Raw genomic sequence first — 27,793 nt, forward strand, 5'->3', positions numbered from 1 at the left:
AGTGAAACATGTTGCATGCTGGACGATCAACAGGTGGTGTCCTTGAATTTCAACAACTTGAGCGATTCTCAAGTCGTGGCAATTCTTGTGGTTTTCATAATAAAACAAAGTTGTCCTGGCTTGATCTCGTGATTTCCACCATTTCACATTCAGCTCTCAAGCTAAAAAGTTGAACTCACTACACTATGCAAATAGTATTTTTACATGTGATCTGCGAGTGAACTTTGCGAGTATTTACTATGGAGAGTAGGTAGTGTGAGAGAGTAAGTAAAGTATGAATAAGAGTCTAAAAATATAGGCTGAGATTTTTAATTTCCATACTTTTATTCAAATACCGTAGGCTAGTATAGAGTTAAATGTGCAAGATAGGTGAATTGAAGAACCTAAGTGACGAGGAACATTCTTGCAATAAAATATCTCAAGGTAATCTCTATACACTCAAGAACGATTGTTTCACTGAGTGAATAAAACAAAATTAAATGAATATCTACGATAATAATTATACTATATATAAATCATACAATTGGATCACTTAACTATCGTAATATATTATAGTTGTTGTTAAAATTAATCTGCAAATTCAGTGTTAAATTTTGATTTCAACGAGCCGCATAATTTACGATAAGATCATAATATATTTTCGAAGTTTTTCTGCTTACGCGATTAGTACATAATTATAATATAGGACCATGAACAGGGTTTTATAAGGGAAATATCGTTTGTATTAAAAAACGGATCCTATGACTTTTCATACGTTTTACTAATACACTATTCTCTAATTACGTTTCCTTACTTTTACAGTGATGTAGTTATTTGATAACTCTCATCTATTTTATTTTTGATGACAAACTGCTAGTTAATAACTTTTTTCTAATTGTTTTTGTTTTTTTACGACACTACAGTTTAGGACGACACATACAATATTGCAGTGTCGTTAAAATAATTCAAGAATAATTATTGATAACTCTCCATAATATCTTGAAGTAGGTTTGATTGCTAATTTGAAAAAATATATATTTTTCGAAATGGGTTGAAGTGTTGAATCGTTTTCAAATAAAATGGGGTGTATGGGTAGAATTACCGGTACATTATGTGCCATCTACCAATCGAATACGTATGCAAAACAAGCCGGTTTTGAGAGCAAACTTTTCAGGTTTTGAGAGTTTCGGAGCTCAACGCCGACTTTGGTATAAACTATATATATATATCCCATCACGTGCTCAAATTATTTCTCTAATCCTGGAGTTCACCACAATTGAACTCATTGTTCAAAACAATTCAGTTATCTATCTTATTTAAAACTATTATCGAACCATTCCGGTGCGGTGTATAGTACGATACGTTTGAAGAAGCTACGAGTAATTTTGCGCGTCGAAATAAATATTATTTGCGTCACAAGTATCATTAACAGGAAATCTAATACAATTACTCCATTGACCAAATTTCCAAAGTCAATGTTTTTCTTCTGTTTACATCATTGTATTCAATTGAATTGGTAGAGAGAGGATGAATATATATCACACTCTATCAGGTCATTGCTTTTGTCCGTGACCTTCAGAACGAATCTGTGGTGGAAATACAGATATATTGATACTGTATTGTGGAAATACACCGTATAACCGACCGGAGAAGATAGCACGCTCCCAAAGAGTGACACAGGACTCAAGTTTTGCATACTGGTATTATGTAACTTTATTCGCGAAATATCATTGGTGGATGTGCAGTTCCATCAAGTTTTTTTGGTGGTCCAATCAAAATGCGTCATGCGTCACTCATATTTCTGTACCTATAATATAATATAATTGCAATTGCATTTTTTTAGTTGCATCTAGCGTAGAATGCAACTGTAACATATTAACTCATTAGTGTTTGAGTTCTGTAAACTTCTTCGTTTTTTCAGTTGCATAACCTCTTTTACAGGATTGAAATGGAAATCTGAAGCCAAGAGGGAGCCAATGCTGAGTGCTGAATGTAAATGTGCTTAAAGTGTGTTGGAAGTCTTATATCTTCAGTCAGCTTCTCTCGTATGGTGAGTTCAATATGTTTCTTTATAAGTTTCGTCCAATCGTTCTTACATTTTCGTCAATATTTCATAGATTTAATTATTGTAAGATAGCCTATAATTCAAATTACGGTGTTTTCCTGGCTCCTCTTGATTCTTTATAGCCGGTTCCAATGTACGGTCATTACACTTACTAACTTACTATACCTACCACACCTTTTTCTCACTCTCTCTCATTCTATCACCTTTTATCCGTAGCTGTGGTCTATTTTTCTCTGTCAAATCCCACTCCTTGTATACTTTTTTTAAAATGTTATTGATACTTTGCTAAGTCTATATTGAAAATAAATTTATGACGTTTTATCTAGAACGTAACTTTATCACTTTCTCAAGTATTATTGAAATAGGTATTTCAAGATTTTTTTCCATCGGAAAATAAATGAAATATGTTGAAAGAAGCCAATTTGGGCCCAAATTCTCAATCGAATAATGAAAATATTTCATAGCATAACTTAATAAGCACATATTTATTCTCCAAACACTTGCAGGCTCTGTAGAAGACTCCATTCTTATAGAGAACATTTATAGACTCCTTGAAAATCTCCCACACGATTACCAGAGTGGTAGCGGTTACCAGAGAGAGTCTCTGATGGTTCACTGTAGCCTACTTACAGTAAATCTAGCCTATAAATACATTTTTTTTAATTTTCCAAATTCGATATTTTCATGAATCCTCTTGCATGCCGTATTTGTTACTTTGTCCAATCACATTATTAAAATAAAACCACTTGAATACCTCAATAGCTTAATACCATAATTATCACGAATTAGAAAAGAATGGAACCAAAATTAGCATGTCATAATTATTTCAACGTGGAATAGAGTACCGTACTTGAATCCGTAGTCTTTTTTCTTTAGGACTACTCTTAAATATACTACTCTTAAATAAAAATTAGAAATCTAAGTAGCCTACCTTTTTGAAATTGTTCAACCACGACATGTTTCAGCTATATAATGCAATTATCTTGATGGCAGATAATGGCTATCTTGATAATGACATTATAAAGCCGAAACATGTCGTGAATGAACAATTTCAAAAAGGTAGGCTACTTATATTTCGAATTTTTATTTAAATCCGTAGTTATGGATAGATGAATGAACTAAAATTGATTCAAAATGCATTATGAAAATAGAAAGGATCCTAGAATTTGTAAGCTAAAAATAAGTTTACAGTACGGTATTATTCTATTATAAATTACATATTCAATACAGTAAGTATTGATAAATCAATTATTTTAAAAACATTATTGGATAGCTTACTTGAAAAGATCGCTTATAGAGAAGTCTCGAATTGAAACATTCATCTGCCTGCAATACAATATTGCAGTAAGTGGTCCAGATTAAATGATTTAGTAGCTCTTCGTTTGTTATCAGGATGACATTCCTGATTATGATTAGAATTCGATAAAAACTGTTACAAGAACAATTATTGCATTGATTACAGCAGCAACAATAATAGTTATTATTAAACGAAAATCCAAAGAATTAACTCGAGATTGTATGGATAGACGGCGCTTTGATTATCAGTTTGAACTTTGCACTCCGAATAGCTCTGTAGCGTAGACCGAAAACGGGAATCCTCGATCTATTTGGAGTTAATTCATAGCTGGTGCTCCAACCAGAAGGTATCACTGATTAGTGCTCTCCTATGATCTGTTAATTATTGTTATAAACCGTCAACTGCTTGTGCATGGTGAGTAGGCTACTATGTTTCATAGTTTCTAACTCTAAAAACACTTCATTCACATGGGCTACTTTTTAAATTAATAAAACAATATAAAAAATATTAAAATTAAAGGGTGCTTCAAGATTTTTTATATTGTTTTATTTCTAACTCTATTATAATTTAAATTGAAATATACCCATAATTATACACATTTTGATAAATTAATTAGATCTATACCCTAAGAATTTCAAAGTTCTTTGAATTTTTTTTCCAGTTTTAGCAGAAAACCCTGGGCGTTGTGACAATATTATGTAATAGGTTAGAATTATAAACCATTGAATAAATTATATTCATACATGATTCGAATAAAATAAATTATGTAACTTTTTTAACAATATTATGTAACAATAATATTAGATTATTTATTGTTTTGTTGACCAATGGACATAAATAATATTGATTCTAATAATTCAACAAGTTTCATTTATTTATTTTAGTTTATTAGGAAACTGTTATTTAATACTTTGCAGGTCTTTAAAATAATATTCAAACCCATGAATCATTTAAAGATAAAATAAAAAATTATATAAAGATTTTCTACAGTGAGTCATATAAATTAATCAAATAGTGTGTACAACAATATCCAGTAAATAAAGTTGGTAGGTAGATAGGTACAGTTTTTGTCTTCCTTTTAAAAAATACAATTTTCAAAATATATCAAGAAATTTTGGAATATGAGGCCACCTACGTACCTACTATTTTCAAAGCTATCAAGTAAATTACAAACCAATTTAAATTCAAACCTATAACTTCTTATAATTTTTGAAAGACAGCATTTTTCATGAATAAGAAATAATGATTAACATTTTTTGTAGATCAAATAAATTAATTATTATTCATTAAATATAGCAATCACCGTATGTTACAATATTTTATTGATTAAATGATATAAAAATTGAATTGAATTATATCAACTATTTATTTCACAAACATACAATGCAGAGATAATTTATTTTGATGTCAACTTATAATTATCTGTTTGTAATTAGGTGTACAGTATTCATAGTAAGATATGGTTCAGCTCTATTTATACTAAAATAAAAAAGGTACGTGCATGAGAGAGTTTAGTCTAACAATATTGAGCAACTTATCTTGAGTTGTCATTTTGTTAGATGGAAATCGTTGAAAAAAAAAATGCAAATGAAATTTAAGTTTTAATTTGTTTATGATTGTGTATCCAAGACTTTAGCATTGATAAAGGAGCAACTTAATTCAATTGACAAATTCAGCTTGTATTTCATTTAGGCCTATTCATAGTTGGGAGGTCGTGAAAAGGTGCACGATTGAGAAATCAAAATTTTCATGCCAGAAAACTAGTTAAAATGTCGGAAATAGTTTGAAGCCGTAAATAATATAATGGAAACGCACAACTTTTTGTGTGATAACCTTTCAATTGTCTGTGATCCAAGAACGCCAGGCGATAAAACCTGACACACATTAGTATTGTCGGTACTTATCATAATGCAGATGCAGCTCACACATAAGCATGGTTTGGTTATTTCGGAAAATGAAAAATGCAGTAGGCCTACATTAATTATAATTAGGTAGTGCAATAGGCTGATAACAATAGTTGATTTTTATAGTAATTCACGTGGATTTTTATCATTTTTTAAATAAACTTTTCGGTTTCACGTTACTCAACTATTAGGTACCGTACTGTATCCTTTTAACTATTTCAGAATTTTTTTAATTTTCTATTCAGATTGAATTTTTTATTATGCACAATAATTATGTCGCTGAATGAGAAAGTGTCGATGAAAGAACTGTTAAAACAAGACAAACTCATATCATCAAAAGATCAAGAAACAGCATTTTTTTAGAAATAATTGGCAGTATTAATCAATAATGTAGTCGAAACTCAATTCTCTACTTGTAGTTGAAAATATGTAAAATATTTTGAATGATGAATATTTTATTTATAAATTCTCATGATATTTCAGAAATTGAAGTGCGATGCTGGAATGGAAAAAGAGAGAAGATTCTTGTTCAAAATTTCGGATGACTGCCTCAAAATTGATCCTCATACCAATCGCTTTCTTAATCATCAACACTGTCTCACAATTTTGGAATATTCATACATCAAGGAGGGAATTACATGATGACCATTTCTCGGCAGGTGAGTTTCAAATAATTATCATTATTTTGCAATACAAATATTGTAATAAATCTATTATCTTGAACTATTACAATAACAATTCAAGTGATTTTGTTAAAAATTTGAATAGACTATGGGAAAAGTCGGGTTCACTTCATAATTCTATTAAAAACATGCATGATTGATTCCGTTGCAATTTGTATATTAAAATCTTCAACTAAGTTTTTCACACAAATTTTGATTTATCATTGACTGTCAAATTAATGTTCTTTAAGACATTCTGATTGATGAATTAGTCCAAACTGATCAGCAGTTGTATAAAAAAATTGGATACAATAGAAATCTCCAGGCTAGTATAAATGAGTAATATGTGGATGAAAAGACCCAAAGCCAAATAACGTACAATAATTCCAATGTTATTTCAGTTCACAATGTGCTTTTTCTTTTGTCACTCTCTCACAAAATATGAAATTGTATAGTTTTTCATAAAGTATTTCATTATCGGGCTACTTGATTAATAAAAAATAATTCTATAGTACCATTTTATTTTGAAACGTTTGTGTCTATTGTGTGTAATATTTTTATATTGTGTGTTCTATTGCTGTTGTGTATTATATGGAAAAGAATTAAAAACAGGAGGGTTTTGAGTATTTTTTTATTTATTGGAATTATATAGATTTTTGAAAACTACGGTTTTCCTTGTAGAACACTCTCTAGTAAGCATAATCAATTCTATATTTGCTTTCAACTCAGTTTTTTTCATACTGCACCTTTGAACTTTGATCATTATTGTAACTATATATAGGCCTACTGTGTTGAGAAATCTACATCCTCCTGAATAGCTCACATCTACTTCTGAAATATATACTGTCTACTTCTACATATTATAAGATGTACAAATATTCTAATAATTTACCTGCTCTCTTTTTTATTATTTTGTCAAGCTAGAAAATAGAAATTGCTTTTAACAACTTTTCAAACCACCTTTGGACAGTTTGCTTATGATACAACAAATAGCATGATCTAAGAACTATTTATGAATATTAGGCAATTTTATGAACCAGATAGGCGTTATATGGATACAGTAAACTGAACTGGATCAGCAGTACATTATCCATCTACAATATTCTTAATTACTGTAGACTAGTAGACAATCAAATTCGCATCAAATGGAATAACAGTTCAAACTCTTCTCAAAATGTGCTCAATCTGGCCTCGTATTGATCTGTTTTCACAATTCATTTCACTTCCATATGAATAACCCACTACAACAGTTCTTGAACCAGGTGGAATTGATATAATTATTAAAGAAAACTGGACTGGGTTAATATTTAATAATCATAGTTTAATAGTTTACTACACAATAAAATTCGCATCAAATGGAACAGTTCAAACACTTCTCCAAATGTGTTCAATCTGGTCTCATATTGACATATTTTCACAACTTACTCTACTTCTATGAATAACCAACTACAATAGTTCATGATGGTGGAAGAAAACTAGACTGGGTTGATAGTGGATAGTAGATGGGCAGATTAATTATTCATCCATTAAAAATTATCTACAATTTTTTGTACCCAACACAATCTCACATCAAATGAAAAACTTCAAACTTACATTTGAGTTTACATATCTAGGTACAGTTTTAACTTTTCTCAAAATGAGCTCAATCTGGATTTTACAAAAAATGAATTGTGATTAATGAGCCAAATTGAACGTTGTTTATGAAGACGAAACTCGATACAGAGAAAAGCAGTGCAGCGTGTGTGTGATGCAGGAACAGTTGCGGGTTGAAAAGTGGAGCAACAAAGTCAAAAGGCAGCAGCCGATGAGTGGGTGGGGTAAGGGGGGTTGAGGTGGAAGGGGGGTGCTGCTGGCAATTCAGCTCACGTTTAACTGGTTCCTCGGCAATCAAATAATTAAGATGTCTATAATACAGAAGGAAGGCCAGAGGCCTTGTCCAGCAGTGCACTACTGTCCGTCCATGTCACACTAGTGCTGCCACTATATGCTACACACTATTCTTCTTCCTTTCCTTTCACATCAGCCGCCTTATCTCTTTTCTCCCTCACATCGTTATCTTCCATTCTCACATTCCTCCCCGCCACTACTACCGTTTCTACACACCTTAATCAATAAGAATAAGATCCTGCAACGACCCGAGAAACTATTTGCGGCATTAGGATGCATTTATTCTGGAAATATGATACTTTTGTAGTATTAGGAATAAATATACTAAATAAATAACTTCCACATCGAATTATTGTGTAGTCACCAATTTGAAATATTGTTTGTAAATAGCTCAGCAGTAGCTGCAGTTATATCATTTGTCACTTATAATAGAAATAATAAAATTGAGTGTGAAGAAATAGGTACTTCATATTGTGAAGAAAAAACTAACTCATTTAAGAAACTTGACAATGTTGTATTTGAAATATTGTATGTAAAATAGTTCGGTAGCTGCAGTTATATCCTTTGTCACTTATAATAATAAGATTGAGTATGAAGAAATACTTTATATTGTGAAGAAAAAAAACTACGGTAATTAATTTATTAAGAAACTTGACAATTTTGTATTAACTCCTCCTCTGCCAAAAACGGACTTGTTCCATTTAGAGGAGTTATTTCAAAGGGAATGTATTTGTAAAATGGACACTTTCTGAAAATAAAATGTATTTGAATTTAAAAACCTATTGATACTTTATCACTGATAATTGAGTCTACACAATAGCTTTCTATATAAGGCTAGGGACATTGAGACGTGACGTGACCTGAGTCTGCTAGATTTGTTAATATCATACAATCATAATATAATGTTTACACGTGCTAGCTTCCAAAGTGCTAGTTTACACGTGTTTTCTCTTCGTAGCTTCGTCTCAATTCGAAAAATATATACCTGCCTTTTGGTCTCGGGTCACGTCGTATCACGTCGCGTTGTGACGAGCTATTAAAGTCTACTCGTTTTTATCAATGATTTATCGAGGAGAAGCCTGAATACTGAGCGATGGTAACTTAGAATATCATTGGAGACATTAGAAAGAGGATATTCATCATCGATCATTGTAAAGACACGTGGCTTTTTTCATTCGAAATACATCAAACATTTGCCTTGATCAATATTCTGAAATTGATAATTATTATAATCATCATCAGGGTCATTGATGTCTCAGAAAGTCTCCATCCACTATGATGAGTAGGAGTATACAGTAGGAACGAATTACTACGAGAAATTCAATGAATGATATTGTGAAGACATTATTACCATTGATTTACTGCAGAGCACTTAATTGGAATTTCGTAGATGCTCAGTCCGTTCTATGCACTCTCCTCTGTCTCCCAAAATGTAGGCCTAATTCAATTGAGAAAATCGATTAAACTTGTTGACAATGTAACTAAGAGCCTCCCAGGTCACTGATGAATGACCTTTTAAACTGATGAAGAGGGGATGAGTTATGAGGTCTTAGTATAGATTTATGATAATTTCACATTCCATTCACTTTGGTGAATGAAAACTATTATCAATACTGTCAGTTAGAAATGAAGGGCTCTCTTAATTATCAGTAAGCCAGAGAATTAGAGTTTGATATAAGGTACTATCATAGAGAAACAATAGCATAAGTAGATATCACATGGTATAGGGCGTTTATGTCGTAACTTTTCTGTTATCTCAAGCCGATTACTGTTGACTATTGTCGATTGTTACTGTTTTGTTGGTAGAGAGTGGGGTGAGAGTGTATGAACGGCACAATATGAGAGACTACCAGTGTCACACAGCATCACGGGAAAGAATTACATGAATCATCGGCTTGAGATAACAGTAAAAGTTGCGACATAATCGCCCTATACCATGGCATATCTACTTAAACTATTGTTTCTCTATGGTACTATTCAGTGATTGAAAAGCCTCCTTTGCAATTATTAAAGGTGCTAAATTCACTACAAGCAGCATAGTTGAATAGATTATGAATGCTTACATGGTTATGAGAGTTTATTTCTGCTAAACGATTGTGCATCCCTGAGAGTTAAGATATGTAAATTGTTTCAAAACGTATAGATTCGAATCAAATAAAATTTATTTCCTCAAAAAATAAAGGTGCAATAAAATTGAAGGTGCTAAATTCACTACAAGTAGCAATAGTTGAATAGATTATGAATGCGCTTACAAGGTTATGAAAGTTTACTTCTGCTAAACGATTGTGCATCCCTGAGAGTTATAAGAGATTTATGTAAATAGCTTTAAAACGTATAGATTCGAATCAAATTTATTTCCTTAAAAATACAACTAAAATATCAGCATTTAAAACAAGACTCAACATGTACTAAACAAGAATATTAAATATCAAACTATATAAGCAACACAATCGACATGTTATTGAGCCTAATAATGTCTATCATCAAAGCTCATAACATAGGTACCGGAACATTATAAAATTGAGTGTGTTTTGATATATGAATTCTAAAACATCATTATTATTATTATTCAATACCTGTTTACTATTTTCCAGTTTATGGCGTGCACAAACACCCATATTATTATTTACATATCTACTTTCTAGTAGCTTTAGGCTACCTATACAAACAAGCAATATGTTAATAATGATAACAATATCAATAAGGAGTAATATACATGTTATTTGTAGTTTATTTGGATGACGTAAATATTGTTCATAAATTTGTAGTTTCCACAGCTATCTCTCTTTGCTTGTTGTTACATCATTTTTATGATACGCTGAGTTTGTTTATATAGTTGAGATTAATTTTTGTTCTTCTTTGTGTTTCTTCCTATATAAGCTAAACTTCTTGTTCATTTAAAAAAATAGATATGACCTATCAAATATTGTCAGGATACTACTTGAATCTCAAAATGATCTTGTTAACTTGATTAAGTAGTTTCTCAGTTATCTTGGAATTTTTTTCAAAGATACTGTACAGTACTCTATAATTATAATATTCCATCTACTTTGCAGGAAGACGGTCAATTCTTTCAACAGAAGATGATGAAGGGGATAATTGTACTAAGCCCACGATCATGGATTTTCCACAAATCAAGTTTCCAGGAGGAGAGAATGGAAGGCTGATATTCCCTCTTCTAATTTCAATCTACATTTATTTCCTGCTAGCGAAAATCTGCGATGATTACTTTATTGGGTGCATAAAAGTCATATGCTCAAGTAAGTTGATGAGCATTATTGATTTTGTAATAATTATTAGTTTTCAATTTTCAATTTGTATTTTTCAATTGTTAGTTTTCAATTTCCAATTTTCAGTTTTCAATTTTCAATTCTCAGTTTTCAGTTTTCAATTTTCAATTTTTAATTTTCAGTTTTCAGTTTTCAGTTTTCAATTTTCAGTTTTCAGTTTTCAGTTTTCAGTTTTTAGTTTTCAATATTCAATTTTCAATTTTCTCAATTTTCTATTTTCTATAATCAATTTCCATATTTCTTTTCTATCTATTCTCGATTCTCAATATAAGATTACAATTCTCAATTATTGCAACTTCAAATAAATATTTATTCCAATTTTCTATCTTATAATTTCAAAATCAATTTTCGTTGTATTATTTTCAATTCTCAATCTTCCCTTTTTCTGCAATTGTTATGTTTCTAATTTGCACTTTGCAATGTTATCATATAAATCACTTCGCAATGTTATCATATAAATCACTTTGCAATGTTTGTGCGTGCTCATAGAGATCGGATTCAGCGGCGACGTGGCGGGCGCGACCCTGATGGCAGCCGCCACCTCCTCCCCGGAGCTGTTCATCCACCTGGTGGGCACTTTCGTCACCCACACCAACCTCGGCATCGGAACCATAGTCGGCAGTGTCGTCATCAATGTGCTCGGCGTCCCTGGCCTCTGCGGCGTCTTCTCACCCGACACTAAAGTCAGTTATCTACTAATTTCAAAATATTCATTCCAATTTTCTATCTTCTATTTTCAAAAGCGATTTTCCAATCTCCAGGCCGCAGTCTCCGAGCTCGGAATTTAGCAAAGTTCTAGAGTTTAAACAGCTGGAGTCAGAAAATTGGCTTTCCGAAACGGGGCGTGGTACAAATGGTAAATAATAATTCCTGTAGAAGTATAAAGTAAAATGACTATTAAGTCAGATTCACATTAAGCTGGATCCCCACGTATCAGACTGATATCAGAGATAAAAGGGAATATAATTTATATTATAAGTACTCCGTTCTCACAATTTTTTCATGTATTTCACACGACATGCAGTCAAATATTTGAGTAAATAATCAAATTCGTTTACTTACTGACTGGAGTACTTGTAACTGTTGAGAATTATCGCTACGGTAGCCGGTCTAAAGCAAAATCTCTAGAAGTGGTCTGCGAGGAGCCCGAGGGAAGGAAAATTGAAGTTTTAAGCTTTATTAGTGTTTTTATTGGTATTATGAGGGTATTTGAGAGAGGAATTGTAAGGAGGTTTGGTGCGGTAAGGGTAGCAGCGGATACATGGAGGAGAAGGAGCAATGCAGAGGTGGAGGAAGCACTGCAGGGTGAGAATATTGTTGGATTTGTCAAGGCCCAGAGAATAAGATGGCTTGGCCATGTGTGGAAAATGGATAATGAGAGGCTTCCAAGAGCGACACTGAATGGAAAAATAGATGTACCTTGGTCGTCCAAGAAAGAGATGGTTAGATGGTGTGGAGGAGGACCTTAGAGTGATGGAAGTGGGAAACTGGAGAGAGTTGTGTCAGGATCGACCGAGATGGAGGAGAATCGTGGCGGAGACCAAGGCCCACAGAGGGCTGTAGCGCCATAGGGTAGTGTTTTTATAATTATCTTTATTGGTCTATATTAAAGTATAGGTAATCAATTTCCCTTCGAAAATGTTATACCAAATTCATCGTAAGTTCAAAATATGTTTCCAAATGGTGAAATAAATGAAAAGTTACAAATTTCCAATGCAATAAGATATGATTATAAAGTTTGTTTGGAATCTTAATGGCGGATTTGTACCACGTGATCGAGCTAGCCAATCAAAAGCGTGACAGTCAATGGCCATACTACTGTGGTTCTATAGCTACTGTAGCCAGGCTACAGTTTGTTATAACTCAGCCTACATGGAAATGAAATAAATAAACAAATGGAAACTTTTATGGATTTAAAAAGTAGGCTACCTACGCATCTTTATTGGTTGAGTATGAATCGTTCAACAAGAGAAAAAATATAGAAAGTCCTACTGTAGCCTTCAGTAAATCAAAAGTGAAAACTCGTTAATGCTAGTTCAATAAGCTGTTGCCGTACGGTAGGCCTACAGTTGATTAAGTTAGTATCAATTATTTTTCTGAATTATTATAAGTGCTACTGGGAGAATATAGTGTACTAGAGTACCTAATCAATATACTATTACACATTGCTATCTTGAAACTCTTTATTCTCTATTAGTTTTTGCAAATACTTGAAATTTTCCTTAAAATTGTTGCAGGTGATGCTACTGGATGTATGGCCTCTTGTCAGAGATGGTGTCATGTACTGTTTTTCGCTTACAACTATCACATTTTTCCTGAGAGATAAAGTCATTTACTGGTACGAAGCCGGTTCAATGGTTCTAATCTATTTACTTTATCTTCTTGGTAGGTTTCAATTATTATTGTTGCAACTAAATCATTTAATTTAAAAAGCAAATAGTCTATGCAATAATGAAATAAAGTGCTCTGCTAGGAGTAACTTATAGCCTAGTTTTTATTCCAATATATTGCACAATGCACCCTTGAAGATAGTCCACTGAATGATTTGAATAAAAAGCTTGTGACTGCACCCAAAGTCGAATAAATATTATTTTAAAGTAACTGTTCAGTTCAATAATGCACAAAAATTAATCAAATCTTGGAAATTGTTGGGTGTTTACTCATAGATACGTATTAGATATAAAATATAGGCTAGCATGATTTTGTACCTGAAAATTAGATCCAATTTCAGTATAATAGTTTAAGAACACATAATATTATATGAGCGATATGTTCATAATATTATATGAATAGGCTGCATAATAATACTATACATATGCTATATTTATAATCTGATTATGGATATAGACTACTACAGTACACAATTATTAAGAATAGGTAATTATAGTTATTAAGACATTAAGACTATTTTTCTCTCAATCTATATCTTCAAACCTTTTCTATAAGATGTATAGACTATAAAAAATCAAGATATAGGTAGCTTTTTAGGTACTGTCACATAATTAATATGTAGCAGATTATAGAAGATTTCTCTGGTACTGTACTGTATTCAAATATGATGAAATAAAAATTTTCAAGTATCGTTTCAATTTTCATGTAATTATTTATCAATCATTTGAGTAGCCCTATATAAAGAAAAGTGCCTACTTAATTCTATAATGCGTATTTTTTCACAGTGATGAGCAAGAACAATATTCTGAGGACCAAATTTGACACATTTATTTGTCGATTCAAATCAACTCCTAATCCTTGGGAGAGCAACGTGACCTGGCCTCTACTGCACAACAAGGATGGGGTAGAAGGCCCAGTGGGTATGTATAATGTGAATAAAAACAATATAAAAAATCTTGAAGTACCCTTTATTTTAAATTTTTTAAAAATAAAGGGTACTTCAAGATGTTTTATATTGTTTTTATTTATCTTTTAAAGAGTAGCCCATGTGAGTGAAGTGTTTTTATGTATAATGTGATATGCAATATTTTTCTCAAGTTGTTAACTTCAATTCAAACACATTTAGTAACAAGCTATAATCAATACTAATTTGAAAATCTGAAAAATGATAATATTATATCAGCCTACAACTATGAATAGAAGTAAAATCATAATATTTGACTTTTCAGATAAGGTAACTTTTTTCTTCAGGTAGGACTACCTAATGATAATTTCAAGAAAATTATTCCTTTGTTGAGATTTAGACAATGTGTTACATTTGTAAATATTTGATGAATATCATGATGACATATCATCATGATGATGAAGCTCCTCCTCAGGAGTAAAATGCATACCTCATTTCGCCAACAAAAGTAAGTGTTTTTTCAAATATTTACAAATGTAACACAACTGTGTCCAAACTACAACAAAGCTATTATATAGTGTTTCGTCATGGAAAGCAACATCAAAACTATTCCCATCTATCTAACTCACCCTGATGTATCTTCTTTGATACTAATGATATTATCTTTTTGCAGGGAACGGCCATAAAGTGCATCTTGAAGACTTCGGCGATGAAACCGAAGTTGAAGAAGGTAAATGATTTTCACGATTTAGTTATCAATACGCATATTTTAATCTTTGACACTCAGTGCCGGTTTCACAACAGCCGGTTGAATTTAAACCGTGATTAATTCCACGAGATCAAATATATCAGAGAAGCTGTCTTTTCAAAAACGCCTTCTCTGATTGGTTCTCGTGAAATTAATCACGGTTAAAATTTAACCGGCTGTTGTGCAACTGGGCCTGAGTCTCAGTTCCTGCAATTGCCTGTCATCTTATTCTCTTCTCATCTTGGTTTGAGTCCCAGGGGTGATGCAGGATGCTGTTCTGTCCAAAAACTATTAGTTCTGTGATAAAACTATTCAATGAAATACTTGACAAGAAACTTGAGAATTCGGTTATTATTTAAAATCTATAGAATCACTTTAATATTTTTAAATCTATATTTTATGTTTTTGTATGCATATTTGTATGATGAAATAAAACACACATATATCGTCAAATTCGACAGTTTTATTTGGTACAGGACCATGGTTTCGTGACCACACGAAATTTTTATTTTGAAAATGTGACCTGTGTGGTGATGAATTAATGGTTATCGTGTACCAAATAAAACTGTCGAATTTGACAATATATGTGTGTTTTTATTTCATTATGGAACGGTTCTACAACATCGACAGTGACTCAGTCATATTCGTATGATTTGAGGTAGAATTGTTTCAAGAATTTAAATGATAATTTTCAATGATGAGAAGGATTATTAGGGTACACAAGATTAGTTCTTTTGGTCTTTTTCACTTTTTTACTTTTTCGAATTTATCCATTTTCTGTTTTCTGATATTATTTTTTTTCCAGAGCATTTGTGCTGTTGGCCATCCGGTGCCGGTTTTTGGAGCAAGATAGGCTGGCTGCTGACATTGCCCATAAACACTGCGCTGAAGTTCACCATTCCCAATTGTCATCGGACTGAGCATGCGCGGAAGTTCTACGTGCTCACATTTATCATGTGCATGTGCTGGATAGCCGTGTCTTGCTATACTATTGCATGGATGATCACTATTACAGGTGAGTTGAGTAATCAGGATTTAATTGAAAACGTATTAAGAAATAGCAGAGAAACAGGAAATTTTATCAAGTTTTTGTTTCTGGACTTTTTTCTAGATGAAATTTTAAAAGAATAACAACAAATGAAATCCTTCTTGGTTAAGCTGCGTTTACACCACAGTGTTAATACGAGTTGGTTATTAAAGAAAATAAAGTTATTAACTTGACTGAATCGTCAAAAATTAATCTTAACACACATGTTGATAACACGTGTATTTAACAGAAAATTCCTTGTTATTTAAGAAAATGTTATTAACATGGTAATGACATTTGCTATTAACATCAGTTAATAACAAAAATGTTAAAAATTTTGTTATTAACTCTGTTGTAAACCCAGACTCTTTCAATGTTAATGACAGATATCCTCATCTAACTTCCACTAATAATATTAATGATTTAATCAACTAATTTAATACATTTTACTGATGGAGATAATTGAGAAATTGGATTTGTTGAAACGCTAATGTATGATTAATTATTGTTGAAAGCAAATCCAAAGTTGCTGAATGATGTAAACCACCCTGAAGACCTCCTCTACTGCAAATATATTGACAACAGGGTGAACAGCTGGAAGGAAATTCGATGAGTGCTATTATCTAAAAATCGTTTGTGAGCCCGGGAATCGAATCCATGAGCCGAAAGATGAGCACACCTGACTAGGAATTGGAAGTAACGTACCAGGTTCGATTCCCGGGCTGATAAATAATTTTTGGATAGTAGCGCTCATCTAATTTCCTTCTAGCTGTTCCTCCTCCTGTTGCCAATATTTGCAGTAGCAGACGTCTTCGGGGGGCAGGTCTGTAGGTCTGTATACTGAACAGTACCACACAGCGCGATCTCTTGCGGCAACTTACCACTACAGAGATTCTTTGCACTCACACATTCTCACCCAATTCAATATCCTAGACAAAGAATGTCCTATACAGAGTGTCCTAAAGAATGTCCCATACAGAGTGTCCCACGAAAGGGTGTGACAGCTGAAGACCATAGATTCTACATTAAAAATGCAACAAACAATGACCAGTAAAATTCTCTTATATCAACCATAGATTTCGAGATATATCGATTTTTCGATACTTAAAAAAACATTAATAGCTAGAAAACTATCAGTCAAAATCCAATTCTACGGATATGACATATATCCTTAAGATATATTTTATATATCCTTATCCTTACGGCATAATTAAATTTAGAGAGATAGGAAGAAATTGCCATAAATTAGATTCATATAATCTGTTATTATTTATTTGTTTGACGTTTTTGAGATATATATATGTTCTAAAGTGATGCATTTTCAAAAACCCAGTTTTTTCCATTCTCCGCTCTTTCAATTCTTATAACGTTCCAACAATTGATGGAAAAAGAATGTGCCTACTACGAGATTGTAGAGCATTAAATTATCATTCATTTCATGTATAATTCGACTATTTCATGCATTCCCATAATTATGACTGTTCCAGCAGTTTTAGGTTTGGGAGTCAAATAACTTATCAAGATTTGCAACAAGTGACTTTTTTCGAATATCACACTATTCTGTGATCATAAATTGGAGTGTGCTTCAGTATGAACATCCATATTGAGTACCTGAAACTTATTGGTACCAGACGTATTGGAACGTCTGCGGAACTGAACACAGGGGGTGTTTCTAAACTTCCTACCAAACAAGACATTCAAAACTAAAACTACTGCAACAGTCGTATAGGAATGCTCGGAATAGTCGAATTATACATGAAATGGAAGATGATTTGATGCTCTAAAATCTCGTAATTAGCACATTCTTTTTCATCAATTGTTGAGAAGTTAAAAGACTTGAAAGAGCGAAAAATGGAAGAAAAACTGGGTTTTTGAGAATGAATCACTTTAGAACATATATATCTCGAAAAGTTGATATCATATTTATTGAAAACCTCTACAAAACGAAACTTGTAGGAAATTCATTGAGCTTCATTTTTATGTGGATGATTATGTCAATAGAACTCATTGTTTCCAAGATATAAGCATGTAAGTAAAAGTGGAGAATGCAACTTTCAAAACACCCTCATCCCTTTAGCACATGATGTAGGGGTTGGGATTTTTGATATGCTCACCTCCAAACTAGTGTCAACAGAGCTGCAAAGTCTAAAATTGAGTTCCAAACATTCCCTTCAAATTTCATTGTAAACTGATCTATTGTTGCTGAACAGAAAATTTCACTCTCAACACTAAAACTGCTGCAACAGTCGTAGGGAAATGCGTAAAATAATGAAAATATACATCAAATTGAAGATTATTAGATGCTCCGTCAGCTTATAATCAGCACGGATTTTTTTCATCAATCGTTCAAAAATTATAAGGCCGAAAAGATGAAAAAATTGGAGGCAGAAGTGTTTTTTCAAAAAATGTCACCTTCAAGAGCGGATATCTCAGAAACTATGAGATATATGAAGAAAATGTAAAGAACAAAACTTGTTGGTAATTTTGTGAGCTTCAATTTTGTACAGTGTACAAATGTTCATAAGATGCATAGTTTCCGAGATATATGATAAAAATGAAAAAATGGTACTTTCAAACCACCTCCACTCCTTAAGCACATGAGGTAGGGGTGAGGACTTTTGATATGTTAATCCTCTTACTATCCTTAAAAGAGATGTGGAGTTGAAAATTGTGTTCCAAACTTTTCATTCTATAATCTTTAATTGACTGGACTAGAACAGTACGGTAACACAAAATATCTGATTAAACTATTTTTATGTTCGGAACAGATACGGTACACAATAAGAAAACATAATTAAGACGGTAGTTCCAAATCAAGAGACTGCAACAGAGTATTGGGCCTATTTAACTTGCTAAGTAATAAAAACTACAATTGCTACAGCACGAGTTTGTTCAACACACCTGTTCAATTAAGTAGAACTCGTCTGACCTTTGCATAGAAAAATTCCTTCTCCAGTTCTTCAAGATCTAGGGACTGAGCTATTTTATGTTCGCTAGACCACTCAGACGTTCCTCGGACATTGTTGATCTTAGATATATGTCTTCATTAGCTTGAGTTTGGAAAAGCTTCTTATAAAATTTTACTATTCACATTGAATTTATTATTTATTTGCATTTAACAATATTCCGTTCCTTAAAATTTGCCGCCCCCAAAAATCTGCCGCCCTGTGCAGCCGCCCGGTCCGCCCACCCCTGGGGCCGGGCCTGCATAGGTGTAACAGCTGAAGATCATCGATTCTACATTAAAAATGCAACAAACAATGACCAGTAAAATTCTCTTATATCAACCATAGATTTCGAGATATATCGATTTTTCGATACTTAAAAAAACATTAATAGCTAGAAAACTATCAGTCAAAATCCAATTCTACGGATATGACATATATCCTTAAGATATATTTTATATATCCTTATCCTTACGGCATAATTAAATTTAGAGAGATAGGAAGAAATTGCCATAAATTAGATTCATATAATCTGTTATTATTTATTTGTTTGACGTTTTTGAAATTTTTATGAACGCTCAAATTTGAAAGAGTACAATCGTCAAGTTCAAAGCCGAATTTCAACCAGTTTGAATGTTCATTAAAAGTTTAAAAACATCAAACAAAGGAAACAGATTATATGAATCCAATTAGGAATTTCTTCCTCTCTCCAACCATATATGACATATCCTTAGAATTAGATTCTGACTGATAGTTTCGTTCATAGCTGTTGTTTTTTGAAAAATATTGTAATATCGATATATCTCGAAATCCAAAGCTTTCTCGATAGAACAAAATGTTACTAGTTTTTTTTTGTTGCAAATTATTAGAATTTATATAGTCTTCAGCTGTTACTCCTTTCGTGGGACACTCTGTATAAAAAATAGAACCCACCCACTAAAAAGACAGTGGCCCCTCTTTTGAAAACAAGCTTATTTTTTCATCTATTCAATTCAATTCAATTCGTTTATTCAGTTATTATATTCGTTTAATTTAATTATCATACTAATATGATATAGCCTAATGAAACAACTAGGCATTTTCCCATTGATTATGAAAATAAGCATATTTTTACTCTACTATAATATAGCCTAATGAAATAATTAGACATTTTCTCCCACTGACGATGGGAACTAATAATGCCATACCAGTAAATTCATTTGATTCTTAATTTTTTCAATTATTTACCAAATCACTATAACTGAATTTATAATAATCAATGATACTATTCCATTTCCTACAGGTTTTGTATTGAAAGTACCAGACTCTGTGATGGGGTTGACATTCATAGCGGCTGGAATGAGTATTCCAGAAACTATTTCCAGTATTATTGTGGCGAAGCAAGGTGAGATATTTAAAATTTTAAACATTTTCAAATCAATATACAGTGGACTACATACCAATCAATAGATTAAATTATTTCAGAAATCGTATGATAAATAGATTCATTCAGTGTTGGTAAAAATAATAGAAGTGCATATGACCCAGCAATCTTAATGCAGATATTATTTCTATTAAAACATTTCACTCACATGGGCTACTTTTTAACAAATTATTAATACAATATACAAATCTTAAAGTACCCTTTATTTTTTAAAAACTTTCAACAATTAGTTTCGACCCTAACTTGGGTCATTTTCAACTTGAATGTTAATAGGGTCGAAACTAGTTGTTGAACTATTTTAAAGTTTTTAAAAAATGAAGGGTACTTCAAGATTTGTATATTGTTTTTATTAATTATTTCTATGTTTATTCGTTTTGAAAATGTCTTGCATGATCAAGCAAAGTGGAGTATAAAGGTTGTAAAGTATTGGGATCAATCAATATAATCATTAATGGTATTATTTCTTGTTTCAAGTTTTGGGTTGTTATATTGTATAAAATATTCCTGAAGGAGCAGCATATATACTATTGGGCTGATGTATATCACCATACAATAAGCGTTTTGCAAAATGTAAATCATATAAATAAATACAGTACCCTATCAAAAGTCCCAATATTTCTATATACGGTAGCCTACCATACCAATGTATTAATTTGATGCACTGAAGTACAAAGCTATTGTTTTTATTAAGGTGAAATAAATACGATATTGTCAGTTCCACATGATTTATTTGAGCCAAACTTGAGTTTCAATGCACTATAAGGCATCATCTTTAGTGGTGCCTTTAGTGCGTTGAAACTTGAGTTTGGCTCAAATAAATTATATGGAACTGACAATGAAGTTTTTATTTCACTTTAATATGGACAAATTCTTCAATATCATTATTCTATTCATTCTATTATTTTTATTCTGTGAATTCTCACTGATATATTTTCTATAAATCTTCTTAACACAGCATTTAATGATAAGTGTGTCTTCTCTACTCTATATAAACGGATTTCACAAAAATTGATCTTTAATCTATTCTGTAGGTCAGGGATCAATGGCAATAGCGAATTTGCTGGGATCGAATATATTCAACATGCTCTTCTGCTTCGGTCTGCCCTGGTTTATCAAGTCGGCATTCTTCATGGACGTGCCCGGTTATTTCATACATGTCAACTGTCAAGGATTGAACTATTACATTTCTGCACTGTTCATTGCCATTGCTGTCCTATTGTCAACATTGGCAGCGAATAAATTTGTCCTCAATAAATTGGTAAGCATTTTGACTGATTGGTTATCAACTGTTCTTATATGATAATTATCTGTTTCACTTTCCATGTTGAACTGCCAGTTAATAATAATTTAATTATTAACTATTATCTAATTATTTGATTTTGAACTATTTGACGACACTTTACACAGTCTATTTTTTATGAATAGTTAGGTGAAAACTAATACTCACGTGGAGAGCGCTTTAGAATTTTTAAATCCATTTTCAACACAGTGTTCTCGGATTTTCAAATGTATTTCCAACACATTGTTGAAAATGGATTTGGAAATTCAAAGCATGTGAGAAATAGTTTAAAAATTGGCAGAAATATAAAATTACAACATCTTAGAAAATATACAATAAAAGCAATACAAATTTTACAAAATGAGTAAATACTATTACAAAATAAAATGCAATGCCAATTGAGTATTTGCATCTCGAGGTACTAAACCTGTTTGAGATGGTGATATAAAATTGATTACAAAACTATAGCGCTGAAATGTAGTTACTGAGGCCGACAGTCGCATATGAAGTGACACATATTACATAACAGTATCGATGATTATCATTTTTAGCTTCGAAGTATATTGTACAATATTATTATATACAAGTCTACATGAGAATTCTAAAAAAAGTATCTATATTCTCACATTCCATTACAAATCTCTTGACATCTCTCAAAAACCTTGATCTTATCTTGCAAAACATAGTTGAAAAACATTTGTTCTTATGAATTCATTTAGAATTGATAGAAGCTTTCAAATGGTTGATTTCATCCACATTCCAATAAATTTGTGATGATGTTATTGATTTCATAAATCTTAAGACTTGTGAGGACGGGTGGGGTGCTCACAGGGGAGGGGAGGGGGGAGCGAAGACGCAGACTGTGTCTGAAATTATTTCGGGAGGGATCCCATTACCCTATTTATGAGGATCAGATTATTATGAGCTATTTTATCACATTGGATTCATAATTACCTATTTCGGACTATGTGTTATCTACATTTTTTACTAGCAGAAAAAAAATTCAAAATAACTTGATTCAATTTAATAAAACTAACTTGCTTGTATTTTTTACTAGAAGAAAATATATTCAAATTTTATTTTTTTAAATGCAGTTTAACTCTACATATAGAGTTAAATCTACTTAGAGTCTGAATTTGTGAGAGGAATAGCACAAGGTTACCTTATTTTTCCTCTCCCTATCATTTTGATAATGCACTTATTGTATAAATGAATGAATAAATATAAGATTTTTAGCTGACCTCCACAATGATGGTATAGATACCAGTCCTATAACAACTATAAATAAATTCTTCTTAACCTAGATATGAGAAAACTTGAATTATTATGGTGTAACTGATTAATTGGTATCATCAAGTTGAAAAACTTATCCTGAATATTACTTTTGACTTTTTTCTTCATTTATTTCTTACTGTTCTTTGAATTTCTACATAATATATAATAACATCAACCACTTGAAAAGTTTCTAGTACATATAGGTCATAACATAATTATGTTATATGTTATTATGTTACATACATAATTATGTAATATAAATATAAAGAAAATAAAAATCTCAGTACCCTTTTTTGAAATATTTTATCACAACATGTTTCGGACATTTATGCCATTTTCAAGTGATATCACTTGTTGAAAATGGCATTAATGTCCGAAACATGTTCTGATAAAATATTTCAAAAAAAGGGTACTGAGATTTTTATTTTCTTTATATTTATATTACAAGTAGCCCTATACAGAAAAGAGATAAATTATGTAAATATGTCTTTCTTTAACAAGTTGAACTTTTATTTCCAGGTTGGATACATCTGCATCACAGTGTACATACTGTTCATAGTCTGCTTGGTTTTTCTTGAACTGTTCTATCTGGATGATGAGGGTCCGCCTATGTGTTCAACAGACTAACAGAGGATTACTGGGATGAGTGATGATTTTATAAACTGACTATTTTAAGCCGTGTTAGAATAATGCACAGTAGGGTAAGGTACAATAATATTATAGAGAAAAACGTCTGGTTTGCTCAATAGTTATGTAGATGGGACACAATCACATAATTGGTTATTTTTGTAACAAGAAAGTGGGTAAATTGTTTTTTTATAGATAAACAAGGTACCTAATTTGATGGTGTGTCCCTGAGGAAGTTGTGTGTTGAAGAAAAGAGAAGAACAATCTACCTGTATTATTCTTTGTAGAATAATAAGGCGAGGTTGGTACATGGTTCACCATGGCTGTGATGATCGATTAAGTGTCAATCTGTGATGTTAGTAGCCGGTTTATTCGTGGAGTGACTTTTTTGAAACTAGTTTTATAACAATTTTTGTTGTTTGTATTCGCGAATTTAATTATTTTCAATAGTTCAGTTCAATTACAAACAGTGTAGCAGAAAAACAGGATATCATCTCAGAATAAAACCTTTCATTTACTCTCTACAAGAGTGGACTATTCTTACAAATAGGCCTACATTATTTTGAATTACTTCTAAGCAGAGCTTAGGCTTATTGTAGCCTACAAACTTGATACTTATAGAAATTATTGGAATAGTATTGCGAGCACAAGAAAATTTTATTACAATATCAAATCCATTAGCTTTAAAAACTTCAAGCATAATGTCAATTTAATTTTTTATATGAAAGAAATTCTGAATTTTCTGTTTTGCCGCTACACTTGATTTTAGAAGTTTGGATTAGTATTTTAGTGATTGTTAGTAGATTATTTAGTTTTTGAAAATTTTTATAATTATTTAGTTTATAATAAAAAAAAAACAATTCAACAAAACTATAATTTACTATTATTATCCTGATGCTTTATAGTAGCCTATGTTATTAAAATAATTCAACAGTTTAATTATAATTCACAATCACTTCAATGGATGGGGTTACGCATTATAATAATAACAAACCAGTATTAAAGCACAATAAATTTAATATCACAACATTCTCAAAATGGAGTTATTGCAAGTTACCAGCATATAATATCTCACAAACACATCGTACACAATATTATTATGCTTACGCCTACTCAATTCTGCCATTATATCATATATAATAAATCACAGATGTTATCTTATAGATTTTACGAGTATTATAACAATAATGATTACTCTTAGTCAACTATTGAATATTCTTAATCTAAACAACTTTCTACACATAAAACAATAATAAAAATAAAAATGTTGAAATTATTTCAACTGTGAAGTGTTATTGGAATAGGCCTAATAGAGTAATAGAGTATCGAGATACTATTCAAAAAATAGTTTTCAATAGAAAATGTTAAAATGGAAGAAAAATGTTTTTCATCACTCCTGGAATAATCAGGATAAACTAACTTCGTTTATTAATTTTGGCTGCCATACGGTACCTCGCTCATGCTTCAGTGTAACTTTATCAAGACTTCAGCTACTTCTACATTCAAAAACTATCTTATACAGTAACTGTAGTAGTTGAGACTAATTATTATCTTATAAAAATATTCAACTCGAATAATAATGGAAATAATCATATAATATAAATCATCATTCGTCATTATGTAAAATGATCCTTTACAAATGTAGTTTTAATCAATTAATTTGATTAGTCCATATAGCAGATGCAAACTCATTCATAACAAGATAACTTAACTTACAACTTTCATCATTACCGGTACTCTTATTGGTATGGCATCGGTACAGTATTTCATGATAGTATATCCAAAAAAGTCTGGAAAATCTCAATTTGGATTAGAAAGTATACCAAAAGTCAGATAAAAATAATAATGATTCAAATTGAATAGTTTATAGACGTGTATTGAGGAGTCGAAGTTGATTATTATAAATTATACATTATAAAAATGTCAATGTAATTGTGTGATAGGTCTACTCAAAGGAACATATAAATGGCATCAGTCTTCAAAAAAGACTGAAAGACATCAGTAATTCAAAAAAGTTTTAAGTCACTTATTATTTAATACGACAATTTGGTATGGTTAAAGCATGAGAAACTTTGTATTATTTTTTATTTAGCTGTTCCAATACAAATTTTTATAAATAAATTCTATTCAGTAAGCATCTTGATTCAAAATTATAGGCCCATATAGTTATGCAGGCCCACTATCCAACAGGAATCTCTATGACAGTATTTTACAGTCAATGACTATAAAATAAATTTAATCATTATATTTCAATTTTCACTGCTCTCATAGTGTCAGGTCTACTTGGGTCATCAATGAACTGAAGTTCTAGCTTTTCTTAGCGTAAATTTTTAGTGAAATGAAAATATATTGATGATTAGTCTCTGAGACTAGTTTCAATTACAATCATCATAAAAATGTATACGGTACCATATAAAATCTATCAATAAATCTATATAAAATTCATCTTATATAGGTATTATAAAATAGATTTGATACGAAATTTCAAATCCAGAACCTCTATTTCACTAATCAGCCTACGTTCTTGAAAAAGTATTTCAAGTGATGTTATTTTCTAAGGACATTTTTGTCATAATGTAAAACTGGATCATATCATTTTTGTACTAATCAAAAATACACATCATAGAATATTATTGCCTAAATATTTAACACTCTCCTTAGTATAAAGGCACTATTATCACTTTCAAAATTTTCATATACATCTCAGTTTTGTGACCATTCAGTTTCTAAATGAACCAAAAATGAGTTGATCTAAATCACCTATTTTTCTCACATATGGAGGTCAGTACAAAATATTTGTTTTAGATAATGTTTAGCTGTCGATGGTCGATGGAAACTGATGAATGGTTCTATATACATTTATGAACAATTAATGAACTAATCTGACTAGTGTACAACTCCTTGTAGGGAAAGTACTTTATAAGTTTACATTTTTCACCTCATCAATGTCACGAAGGACATTCCTGGTTGACTGGAAGTAACTTGAAAACGTTCAGCTCGTTCAATATGATGAACACTATGAATAGTGTATACATGATGACACACACAAAACCGAGTGTCCTGTTCAGCTTGTAGCGATTAGATGCAGCCGATAGGTACAACACCATCACACAGAGTATTTGCAGGGCGTTGTTGTAGACGAGACCGGGGGAGTCGATGGTGATTGGCCCACCGTGCATTCTGGCCGGCAGCAGGGTTTTTATCAGCCAGGGCATTCCCAGGCAGAGCAGAATGTCGAGTGTGTTGGCTCCCAGTGCGTTGCTGATGCTCATTGAACCAATTCCTACAAGAAGACGAAAAAAATATTAGTAGTGATACAAGTTTTCGGATATATTATAGTTCTCATATCAGTAGTGAGATTTATTTAAAACTCTCAGCATACCTTATTTAATTTCATTTTATTAATTTGATTCATTCACACAAGAAAAAAATTAAATAATTGATTGGGAAAAAATCAACAGGACAACCCCTGATTCTAAAATTGATAGATAGCATAAAAATATCCCCCATCTATAATGCTGACAGTGAATTTGCTATAGTGAGGTCCACGTTATAATGGCAGTGCAACAACGTTGCCGATCCTCTGTCTTGTCAATGCCCTCTATAGACGGTAGCTGACAACTTATAGATTTATTGATGTAATATTAACTGTTCATTCTCGTTTAAAATGATCAATTATATTTTATTAAGCAAGAGATTTTTCAATAATTTCATAATGAATTTTCATAGCCTAATTAAGATTGAATATTTTTTCTAATTAATTATTAATTCTACGTTGTTAAAAGACGATCTGACCACAGAGCAAAGCGAGAAACAGATAGCGCTATCCGCTTTGTTGAATGATAGACAAGGATAGCAATACCATTGCTATAATCAAACCCTGTCATTATAACGTGGACCTCACTATAGAGTGTATGACTTCCCCTGTTATTCAATTTAATGCCTAGGTAGTCCAGTCGCTGGCCCAACCTAATAATGCCTAGTCCACATCTAAGCCAGCGCTGGCAAACCACCATCCACACACTGGTGCTGGTCGTCATTGGCCTTCATTGGGCCAACATGTGGATGCAGCATAAGTCACTGTCTAATC

At 31.8% G+C, this 27,793-nt stretch overlaps 2 protein-coding genes across 5 annotated transcripts in view; one reads left to right on the forward strand and one right to left on the reverse strand.

The window, feature by feature from the left end:
- LOC111052461 (sodium/potassium/calcium exchanger 3) lies at positions 1-25,496 on the forward strand. 3 transcript variants are annotated; one of them, XM_022339146.2, is made up of 12 exons: positions 1-263; positions 1,921-2,029; positions 5,729-5,904; positions 10,851-11,054; positions 11,574-11,767; positions 13,322-13,469; positions 14,261-14,395; positions 15,053-15,109; positions 15,933-16,142; positions 20,382-20,483; positions 21,554-21,780; positions 23,596-25,496. In XM_022339146.2, the coding sequence occupies exons 3-12, from the start codon at positions 5,742-5,744 to the stop codon at positions 23,701-23,703; spliced, it is 1,548 nt and encodes a 515-aa protein (XP_022194838.2). In that variant the 5' UTR covers positions 1-263; positions 1,921-2,029; positions 5,729-5,741; the 3' UTR covers positions 23,704-25,496. The 3 variants fall into 3 exon arrangements, with proteins under 3 accessions (XP_022194838.2, XP_022194839.2, XP_022194840.2); XM_022339147.2 differs by lacking the exon at positions 1-263 and having other exon boundaries at positions 1,730-2,029; positions 23,596-24,572; XM_022339148.2 differs by lacking the exons at positions 1-263; positions 1,921-2,029 and adding an exon at positions 3,618-3,755.
- The window catches only part of LOC111052460 (sodium/potassium/calcium exchanger 4), a 39,746-nt gene continuing 36,655 nt past the window's right edge, over positions 24,703-27,793 (reverse strand). The window contains exon 9 of one of the 2 annotated variants that reach the window (XM_039424996.1): positions 24,703-26,986. In XM_039424996.1, the coding sequence (XP_039280930.1) occupies positions 26,652-26,986 (335 nt within the window). In that variant the 3' untranslated portion in view covers positions 24,703-26,651. The remainder of the gene's footprint in view (positions 26,987-27,793) is intronic. The other variant, XM_039424997.1, reaches the window with a different exon arrangement.

The sequence above is a fragment of the Nilaparvata lugens genome, chromosome 3 (assembly GCF_014356525.2).
Source record: "Nilaparvata lugens isolate BPH chromosome 3, ASM1435652v1, whole genome shotgun sequence".
NCBI classification, from domain to species: Eukaryota; Metazoa; Arthropoda; class Insecta; order Hemiptera; family Delphacidae; genus Nilaparvata; species Nilaparvata lugens.

Coding starts and splice junctions, on each gene's coding strand:
- LOC111052461 (XM_022339146.2), top strand. CDS start 5,742: ATGCTGGAATGGAAAAAGAGAGAAGATTCTTGTTCAAAATTTCGGATG. Junction 11,055..11,573: donor CATAAAAGTCATATGCTCAA/GTAAGTTGATGA, acceptor GCGTGCTCATAG/AGATCGGATTCAGCGGCGAC. Junction 14,396..15,052: donor TGGGGTAGAAGGCCCAGTGG/GTATGTATAATG, acceptor ATCTTTTTGCAG/GGAACGGCCATAAAGTGCAT.